The sequence below is a fragment of the Ornithodoros turicata genome, chromosome 9 (assembly GCF_037126465.1).
Source record: "Ornithodoros turicata isolate Travis chromosome 9, ASM3712646v1, whole genome shotgun sequence".
NCBI classification, from domain to species: Eukaryota; Metazoa; Arthropoda; class Arachnida; order Ixodida; family Argasidae; genus Ornithodoros; species Ornithodoros turicata.
The window spans coordinates 18,586,475-18,597,368 of NC_088209.1; the positions used below are offsets into that span (position 1 = coordinate 18,586,475).

The 10,894-nt window shown below is 46.5% G+C and overlaps 1 protein-coding gene across 1 annotated transcript; it reads left to right on the forward strand.

The window, feature by feature from the left end:
- The first annotated feature begins 1,458 nt into the window (after nucleotides 1-1,458).
- Nucleotides 1,459-3,422, forward strand: LOC135368274 (notch-regulated ankyrin repeat-containing protein-like). Its single transcript, XM_064601448.1, has one exon. The coding sequence runs from the start codon at nucleotides 1,556-1,558 to the stop codon at nucleotides 1,868-1,870; it is 315 nt and encodes a 104-aa protein (XP_064457518.1). The 5' UTR covers nucleotides 1,459-1,555; the 3' UTR covers nucleotides 1,871-3,422.
- The last annotated feature ends 7,472 nt before the right edge of the window (nucleotides 3,423-10,894 follow it).

Below are 10,894 nucleotides of genomic sequence, written 5' to 3' on the forward strand. Positions count from 1 at the left end.
CTATTGCCACGAATGATAGGGTTACCGCTACAGATTCGAAGAGCGAGGGGGGCGTACGCCTTTTTGTAGCAATTTGGATATGTGATAATTGCTCCAAAAAAGGCGTACGCCCCCCTCTCTCTTCAGATCAGAAGCGATAACCGTATCATTCGTGGCAGTGGTTGGCGCACAACGTACTATGCAGCGAAGCTCTGTTCTGAGAGTGTATAGCGGTGGAGTTCTGTTTTTAAAGTGTGTAGAATGTCCCTCGAATACAAAAACACAATGAATTGCATATGTTCGCTGTATGATAAAATTCAAAGATTCGAGCATTCAAAAGCCTGCACTTTTAAAAATGAACTTCACCGCATAGCACGTTCCTAGCCAATCCCAATCTCGAATGATATCGTTGTTTGCACTGATTTGTTGAAAACGGGAGGCGTACGCCTTTTTTTTTTTTTTTTGTGACACTTGCCTTTGACACACCGGCCTGATCGACTCTAAAACCCTGTCAGCGTCGTCAGCATCATCCTCATCACCATCCTCTCATTTTTCCCCAATAGCAATGGGGTAGCATTCTGCTCAATGAGCGGAAGTCATCCCCATATCCTCGTCATCATGCATTTCTCTCTCTCTCTCTCTCTCTCTTGTGACACTTATGCTGTTCATAATTGTCACAAAAAAGGCGTACGCCTCCCGTTTTTAACAAATCAGGGCAGATAACGATATCATTCGTTTTGATGGTTGGCTAGGAGCGTGCTGTGCGGTGAAGTTCATTTCTAAGAGTGTGCGCGTTGTTAGAAAAGTACTCCAGACTATAGTTCCAGCAAACAGCAACAATTTTATTCAACAGAGAAGTTAACGAAAAGAGAGCAAAGTAGGATTAAAAGAAAAAAGTGTAGGATAAGTCAGTCATTCTATCATCTTCAATTTGTTGAAATGCACAGAAAACGGAAGAAGGTAAACCAAAGCATACGCAACGCTGCCTTAATCGCGCAACGAAGCGTGGGCTCAAAGTCTCCTTTCAGTGTCACGCATCTCTCGCTGCTGTCCCAACGACGAGAAACTTGGTCGTCCGACACGGATGTGACATATATCCGTCATCTTCAATGTCTTCTCCCATACGCGGATCCCAAGGCGACATGCACCACCACCAGCGTAGATACGTGGAAGCGTTTCTTTTGCGTGTCGCTCGAGGGATCTCTTGAAACACTAGATTTATTTCCTCTTGGCGACGATCACTTGGTGCTCGGTTTTCCGCTCAGTCGATCCTCGGGAGGGTTTTTGACGCTCAGCAGGGACAAAAATAAGAGCGAAATCCAAGCCCGCAACGACCGCCTTGCAGAGAGAACGTCGTGCTTACAGCGACGCAGAAATTTCCCACGGGTCGTCCGAATTCTCACGGTTCGGCTTGACTGCACGGCAAGAACACACACCCACCCGCTCCTCCGGCGGCTCGTGCTGATTGGCCAACGGACCCGCGGGAAGCTGGGGCGCCATCTTGATTCTCCGGCACAAAACCGGAGTGGCCTTTCCGATGGCAGTTCAGTGAGCTGCACGCTCCGTTCTAGTCGACATGTCCCAGACGGAGATCGTTTCTCAGGAAGTGTTCCAGCGTGCCGTGAAGAAAGGGGACGCGACGGAGCTTCAGCGCTTGCTGCAACGTTGGGAAGGGTCGCTCAACGTCAACTTCTACGACCACGAGGGACAGACGGCCCTTCACAAGAGTGTCATGGAGGGAAACTTCGAGTTGGTGAAACTGCTCGTCAAGTTCGGCGCCGACACCAAACTGGCAAACAGGGACGGCTGGTCTGCGATCCACATTGCAGCGTACGGTGGCCACCAGGATATAGCACTCTTTCTCATCTCGGCGAACAGCGGCAGGCGGTAGTTGGGATTACGCGCACGCCCCTTAGTTCTTGTGGCCAGGATGTGCCCGCAGTGCCACGGCGTGCATTCCGGGCGCTGTGCTGGGATTGCCATATCAACGCATTACCTCCTCTGCTGACTACCACGCGCCCCTGCAACCAAAGTTCCTTCGTTCGTCCAGACACATTTGCCGTTGTATACTTCCGCTTCCAGAGGGACGGCTCCCAAAGACTGTACTGGTGCTGCCTCCAGGACAGCTGCACTTGAGTCGAGACGTTCTTTCCGATTACGCCTGGCGGTAACATGGGACATTACAGCTTCCTCGTGCGTGTGAGTGGTTCAGCGACATAATAACTGTACAAATCTATTTATCGCCTGCTAGACGTGTGCTGTGTAAAATCCTCACGACTGTTTGTAGAGCGACTACGAAGTGAATGTGGTGCAGCCTGATATGTAACAACTCATCTTTTCTTGAACATCGTCCACGACTCAGGGTAAACGGTCCACGGTTGCCTTTTGTTTATCCTTACGATAAAGTCCATTCCGAGGGTAACCGAACGGAACCTGTAATTTTCCCGCTCCTCACCTGCGACTAGTCAAGTCACCTATACGAATGGCATGCTCCGCATACCGATCCTATCGCACTGAGGCAGCACGTAATATGGGGAACGCAAACTTCAACAAGAAGAAAATCCTGTATACCACGAAACGTGTCAAAGGCACGCAGCCAACGGCAACCTGCGGAGAACCTGTTTTCGCTGCAGCAGGGTTACAATTATTTCTCCTCGCCCAAATTCCGTTCCTGCCTTCAGAGTTTCCCGCGCGCCCATGAACTTATTTCAGGTCGAACGGTTTTCGAAGAAAATTGACCGTATTCCACGACGTTCCACCTGCCACAGTAGTTTGCATGTACTACCTGATGATGATGATTATTATTATCTTGGTCCTCGAGATAGCGCAGCGTTGCCACACCTCCGAATTTCCATATATATCCACTCCCATTTTGCAAATTCTACGAGGATCAGCTCAGAACATATCCAGATTTTCTCAGACCCCCCTTTTTTAGGAACATATGTATTATTGTTTGTGTGGTGAAAAGATGACATGCAGTATTTGCACTAAACACGGTTAGTAGTCCACAGTTGATAGCCCGACACAAACAAGGTTCGGATAACCCTATGTGCTGCCACCATTTTGTGCATTGGTAGTTTTCTTTAATGTTATTCGATTATCTCATAGTAGTTTTCTGTTTTTTTTTTTCTTTACTGGATATTTTATGTGCAAAGTTCCTGCGTCTATCAGTCACGAAGCCCATACGTAAAATATTGTCCGTTCGGCAGCACGGCCCTACATTCGCAGAAATCTATAATGTTGACTGTGGCGACACTGGATATACAGAGAACTAACGTACGCCTCCCGTATTACTGAGTGGCATTCAAGAAAATAGGTCGAACGCAAGGAACGTGGACTGTCTTCCGTGGACATACGTGTTGTATAAAGGCCCTGTACAGTGTAAATGGAGTCGTGTAAGATACTGAAGGAATGTTGTTCATTAAAATGTTTATTGTTTACCACGCACGTTTCTTGTTGTTCACTCCCAACTGTTTTCTTTTTTCTGAAGTTCTTTTTCTTGCATGATGAACTAGCACTGGGAACGGTACAGAGACGACAGGACCCGTTCCCGTGCTCTGTCCCGTTCCAAGTCCTAGTTCATCATCATGCAAGATCAACACCAACATGCCCGTTTTTTTACTTTGATGTCGTTCTTTTTCTTCTGCAGTTGTATAGGATAATTCATTTGACACAAAGAAACACGAATTGGCTTGGTTGCTTTAGTTATGCTGTTATGATACAGATTATATGTGCACGCTATTCACGTGCTTATGCAATACAAATACGCAAGAAAAAACTACATGTGCATACAAGTCCTATCTTTTCCTTTCTTCCTAAAGTTTGTCAACTCAACAAATCAATGTCATGGTTTTCTCTTATTTTTTTCTATCTATTAATTCACTTGGTGTGAGAGACATGCCCTACCTATATTTATTATGAACGGTGGTATCAATGGAGCAGTCCTTAATACGTATGCTTTGACAAACTCAGTTTTGGTCGAATATTAATTATTCATTCGCTAGAACATACAAACAACTGAAAGTCCCCAAATTTCCGACTGACTGGGTCGGGACTAACTTCTCCATATTTTTCTTTCATATCCAATCCAATTCGGTCCCACGCTCGTTCCCACGGTTGAAAATGCAAAGCTGCACTTAGAAAACCACAAAGAGGCCTTCAAAATATGCGTTAAGTGACAGCCACTGCAATGTACACAAGACCGGACATCGGAATCGGAGCTTAACCGGAACCGGAAACCGCTAAAAAACGCAATATTTTTGCTGAACCGGAACCTACACCGAACCGAAAATATTTTTTCTACAGCTCAACCGGAACTGAACTGAAACAAGTCGGAAACTGTTTGCGGTTCACGAATCGGTTCAGATCAAATGTTTGCTTCAGCAAGCCTGGTTTCGAGACAAATGAAGCCCCATCACCGGAAGTCATGAGCCGAAACGTACACGAACGAGAGTTCAATGTGGTACTGATTTCCTTACAGCGTACCATGTTTCTTTTTTTCTTTTTCTTTTTTTAGGGGGGGGGGGGGGGGCTTGAAATGGCAGGTTAGAGATGGCGGTCCGTCGCGGTTTTGGTTTTTTGAGACACCTTGAGCGACAAGCCCTTTCACGTTTGTCATGTAGCATACATGCCCGAAGTTACCTACTACAACGTACTGATCGCTTTGCTGGTGTACTAGACGTGTTAGCTAAATTGCATTCTTGCAGGCTATTCTTAGATAACACTTCAGTGAGAGAAATTCTATTTTGAGTACGTAGCCCGGACTACGTCATTTTTGAATGCAATATCAGTAAATTAAAATTTCCAGCTTCAATGAAACGATCCAGACCGGTTCGGACATTTAATTTCTTTGCTCCAAACACGAACCTGAACTCCTGAAATAAACCGACATGCATGAATCCGAGTGGAACTCTAAGAAATAACTGTTCCGAACCCCGCTCAAGGCTCCGCAAACGTCGCCAAAACCGGCATGGCGGTACACCTTTAAAGTTCAGCGAGGTGACAGTGTTCCCAAGAATATCTAGTTCCCGCTCGCGAGGTATTTGGAATTGACCAGGCTGTCTCCCAAGTGAGGCATGCAATGCTGTAAGCGAGCGAAGGCGTAAACCCAGAGGGGTAAAGTTTCCGATGTCGTTGTAGAGAGTTATAGGATACTAGTTTGCATTCACAGGCTGCTGGCTGCTAGCAAATGATAGATGTCCTACCAGCCTGAAAGCAGGGTTGTCCCGTTGTTGAGGTACACCGAAATGCACCACAGACACAGACAGCCAGTCCTCTACCCGTAAGGAAGCCCAAGACTATCGATAGTCAAACGTTAGAGTTGGCCCAAGGACTAAGTATGTAACCTTGCCGATGGACAAACGCAAACAGGGCCATTGTCGTTCGTCGACAGAGACGATTCCAGCAGTACAATACAGCAACGTGCACTTGAATCTAAACAGCCGTCTTAATTGTTTTTCTTTCTTTTAAGTTCAGTGTTTTTACAGCGAACCAATTCTGACCATATGAGCGTGGTACGGACGTACCTGGCCACATCAAGAGAGAACAGCAGAACGGAGTGATACACAGGGTGACAGCGCGCGTCTTAGGTAGGCTTCAGGGGGAATTGTGCTAAAGCCCTTCCGAAAGCCTGACGAAAAAACCCAGGAAAAACCTGAGACAGCTCAGCTGATAGAAGGCTTCGAACTCGCCGCCTCCCGGTGTTTATAACCCAGCTGCTTATGCTGCACTCTTGAAACACTAGGGTACTTTACCGCCTTACACACTCCTAGCCGGCCAATATCCCTAATGGTATCGTTCTCTCCCCTGATTTGTTGAAAGCAGGAGGCGTACGCCTCTTTGTGACACTTATGCGCTCTCTAAAGAAACATAACTCCACCGCATAACGTGCTGTGCGCCAGACATTGCGCCGATTGATATTTATCGCTTGCAGTAAGAGTACAGTCACGTTAATTGTCACAAGAGGGCCTATAAGTCACGCGCGTTCCACAACTCAGCAGTGATACCGGTACCATTCTGTGCAATGGTTGGCCTTCAGCAGGTTATGTGGTGAAGCTGTGCTTTGCTCTAGCCCAATTATCCTTTATCTTTCTCTTTGGAGAGTGTATGCAGCTCGATTTCCAGTTCAGTGCGCTAACATTAGCATGCTCTTACCCTGTACGTATTCACACGAACGACATTCCCCCAGAATACTCCAGCGGAAGATGCGAAAAACTTTCTGCTGTCACGTGTCTCCACGTACACTGTTAACCGTAGGGAACATCCTGCAACACAGCCGCAAGATATTCCGTAGCAGACGACAGGAAAAGACGCTGACGGTGTCGTCTGCTAAGTGTCGTCTGCTAAGTATGCAGTACACTACTCTTGATATTCCGCGCCGTGTGAATGCTCAACATAACACGGGACGGAACTACGGCTCTGTGAGCAGTGTTTTCGATTTTTCTTCAACTAGAATCTTCCGTCAGGATGTCGCTCGTGTGAATACGTACACGGTTATAGGCACACTTCTGACTGGCATTGTGTGTTCGGTTTTCTGTGTGTTCCAGCCACATGACAGTAACTTCTATCATGCTGCCATGTATACGCTCTGCTGGTATAGATTCCATGACAAGAGATCGATGTGGCACATTAAAATGACGTGACCCAAAGCGCCTAAGGCCTATTTCCCACGCGTAATTTCGTGAGCCGGATGATGATCATGTTCGAAGATATGCGCGTTTAGCGGAAAACGTCGTCTGGCTGGCGTAGTTGACCTCCCCCGCCGTGGCGAGCAACAAAGGGAAAGTCGCCGGAGGACGTCACGAAGCCATTACGTGAGGCTGGAGCGTTGCAGGGACGACCTCTTTCACACGCTGCGCCGTTCTGTCCGTCACAGTCCCATTGGAACGTCACCGGTGGCGGACGGACACTTCCTGAGAAATGCGATGCTTCCGAAAAGGAAATGACGCGACGGACTTGACCAAGTTCTTCGGGTCGGTTGGTACTAAATTTACGGCAGGAAGTTGCGGTAGATAGTTCGGAAACGAACTTTTCATGAACCATTGGGTACGCACGATCGAAAGGCAAATTTCATGGCACAGTACGCTCGACAGATCATGTCGTTGTTTCAGAATGATATGGTTTTAATTCCCGATTTGTCGGAGACGCGAGGCGTACGCAGTTTTGTGACACTTGTGTTTAAGTGTTACAAGGTGGCGTTGATGGTAACAGCTTACCGTTGTTGGCCTCACAGCTGTGGGCACCGTCACGACTGCAGCTGAATATAATGATGAGAAGATATCATAAACCGTGTACTCACACGAGCGACATCCTCGCGGATGATTGTAGAGGAAGAATAAGCGGAAGCGCTGCTCGCGGAGACGATGTTCCGCCCAGTGTTATATTGAGTATTCACACGGTGCAGAGAATACCGGGAGTGGCGTACGGCGCGCTTGGCAGACGACACTTAGCAGACGACACCGTCAGCGTCCTTTCCTGTCGTCTGCTACGGAATATTTTGCTGCCACAGCCGCACTAACCTAACCTAACGTATCACTAAACTAACCTAAGACATCAAAAAATTGGTTAGTTTAGTGATGAGATAGGTTTGTTTAGTGTGGCCTTGACAGCTTGCCTTGCCTCCCCAAATCCGTTTCGTAATGAGGTGAAGCCGACTTGCGGAATGGTGACGCCTACCAAAACAATGCCCTTTCCCCAAATCACGAGGGATAATGCTATCACCCTGTGCGATACGGTTGGCATTCAGCACGCTATGCAGTGAGGTTCTTCAGGATCGACGAACTTTTCTGAATTTCCAGTCAGATTCGCCGAGGTTTGCAGAAGGTTCAACGACCTGATATTTCTAATCAAAATCAAAATATAATTCTGAAATCTAAATCTAAAATCTAATCCAAATCGAAAGCAAAGGTACCGCCATTGGTATAGCTGCTCACACTGACCGCTGAATAGAAGCGAATAAGTGTTCTAATTAGTGCTAAATGTGCGCACGTACGTGCCGTCATATCGCTTCATGATTCATGAATATTCTTCGCGTGTCGTTTGTCTGACATCCGTAGCGCAGGAGCCTCATACGCGTATAGCGTATATTTGCGTAACGGCGAACTCTAATCTATGCCACACTCGCGTCACCACGTCAACGCCCTGTATATAGATAGTAAAGCGGAGCTCCAAGGAAAAAGCAATTAATATGCAAGTTCAGAATATTTTGAATTTTCGAATTAAATTTATTTCATCCAAATTTTCAAAATTCAAGCCAAAATGTGAATCGTCTTTTATCCTCGAAGACAGTCAGAAGCAGTCATGGGTTAAGAGACTCAAAGGTTGGGTATGATGACATAATTCGTGGAACTCCTGGTTGGACAAGGGGTAGGATGTATTTGAAGCCTCATGCAGCAGGTGTCAGTAAAGATCCAGTTGTGAGGGACCACAAAACGACGGTAGGAATCGGATAATATCTAAGCAACTTAGTTACGATACCATTTTTGCGGTTGCTATAACCACAGGTAGTAACTATATAGTTACAGTCACAAGATATTTGTAACCCAGCTACCACTCAAGACTGGTTGGAGGCATAAGCCAGCAAGGCGCGTGTCGCGCTCCGAAAAAATTACTGTTTCACCCCTCAATTCAAGTGCATGACCAGACGCTGTGACGCAAGCAGTCTGTTCCACCTGCGGTGTCGTGGCGAACACCCAGCACATCCTTATGGAATGTGCATTCTATTGCCCGCAAAGGCGGATACTGTGTGATGAGCCTGCCCGTATCAGCAAGAGACAGCACAGCTTAGCCTCCACCCATTGGTCCCTATGAAGATCCTGTGCTCCATCGTCGGGTTCTTCACCTGTTCATGGACTTCCCGTCGTCCACTGGATTGCTCCAGACGCTTTAATTTTTGTTTGTATTTTCATCCTTCATCATCTGCATATAATGTTACAAGAGCAATGGGGTAGAGTAGTGCACCACCGCTGTTGATGAACAGTGGTTGTACTTTCGAGAATGAAAACAGGGAGCAAGTTGCACAGCATCACGTTGGCGATGAACAAGTATTCCCTCTGTAGCGAGCGAGCTGTGGTTTAGCAGCAAAGTAGCGACAGAGCTTTTTTTCTTTTTTCTTTTTTTTGCACTTCTAGCGTGTGAAAGGGATGTTTCTGTAAACACCTAAACGTCCTTCCTTATCCCGCATGTTCCACTAAAAGTTATCTGTAACAGTGTCTAAAACACCCATCTGGAATAGCATTTTGAATACACACCCGAAATAGTGTTTCTTGTAGAGTGTTCCCTCTAAAATGGTGCATTTTTGTAAAGCACGCTACTTACAATACTGTATTGGAAAGCGCTTTTCTTTACGGCATTTCTTTTACACCAGGCATGTGTATGGCATAGGACAATACATGTCTACCAAAAAGGAGCAAAACAAAATACAGTGTCGAGTGCTACGTTATATAGAGGAGGTTACATGTAGCCCGTTATTTGCTACTTTTTCTTCTACTTCACCTTCTCCAGGGAATACGATTGATGCGCATTTAGTTCACGCCGCCAGTAGGACTATCAAAACACCATGCCGTATATGACCGACTACAACATGACCTGTCAAAGACCGTGAACGGCGACCGGCACCAAAACAAGGCTTCTCCCCCGGTTGTCGTCAATTGTCCTTTTAGGACCCGTATACCGGCTTCTGCACCGGCATTGGGTGCGCATTCTTTTCCATTGTGTAGTGAAGCATTGCGACCCACCCACGTATGGAATTCAGATCAGTCAAAAGAATTCCGAACCTGCATTAGCCGTTCACTAGAGCTTCAACCTACCTGCCCTTTGTCCTGGGCGAATAGCAAGGAACCCCGCGGCGGTAGAGCGGTCACGGGTCGGCAGAGTGCCGCACAGGAATGTCAAACAGCTCCTGTTCGTAAAGACGGGGAGAACATGCCATGCTACCTGTCGCTTGCTACCCACACAGAAGAAGATGGACGACTCTTGACCCATCTGGTATAGCTCAGTGCGTTGGCTGAGGGGCTATAAACCACTTGTCCCTGCGTGGAGCCGCTGGAACGACGTGGTCGTAAAGTTGCGGCAGTTTAAATGCGCACGTTGTTGCGTTCCGCTTTGTGCTATCATCTCTCTTTCGGATTTTTCATCTTTCTGGAAGGCAGTGCAAACTATGGGGACGAGGAGTAACCTGACCTCACCTATAACCTCAATGGTACTGCGCGGGTGAAGTATCAAAGGCAGCCTTAAGAAATTCCCAGACGCGTATCTGCACTATACGCGGAGCTGTGAAAGTTTGTTTATGAACCGCTACAGACCTTCATCGAGTACACGCTATCAATAATGTTATTAATTGTGATGTGAAGTGTAGGACGAGAAAATGTGATAATGGGACAGCATTGGCAATGGCGAATCATCAACGGCTAATTATGTGCGGTATCCTGTATTATGTGGCATTTGGGTATCGTCTCGCATGCATATGCAACGGTTTATGAACCACTGAATATAGAAATCTGAGAAAACAAGGAAATATGCTGGAGGACCTTCTCCACCGTTGGCGGAGCCCACATTTCAAAGCAGGAAACTTTGGCATAAGTGTTCGAGATAAGGGCCAGGTAAATAAAGTTCCTGTGTTATTATATCGCATCCCATTTGTATTTTATGGGAATTTCATTGGGGATGCAATAATGTTTTATAAATTTTCTTGCTTAAGGTGTTTTGTCAGATATTCGGAAGTTTGATGGGCAACCTCCAGACGGATCTGCAGAAATTAAAATATAAAAACATACGAAATAATAAAGGCAAAAATCCGTAGAACAGTACTGGATTGGATAGCAAATTAGGGAAACTAACGACTTCTTTTGTCCCTAGACTGTTCACCGACTGAGGTCATCATTGAAACACGTATAACTACCGCGCAACTACATCCCTT

Bases quoted from the DNA above. Each gene is read 5' to 3' on its own strand.
- LOC135368274 (XM_064601448.1), top strand. From the start codon at position 1,556: ATGTCCCAGACGGAGATCGTTTCTCAGGAAGTGTTCCAGCGTGCCGTG.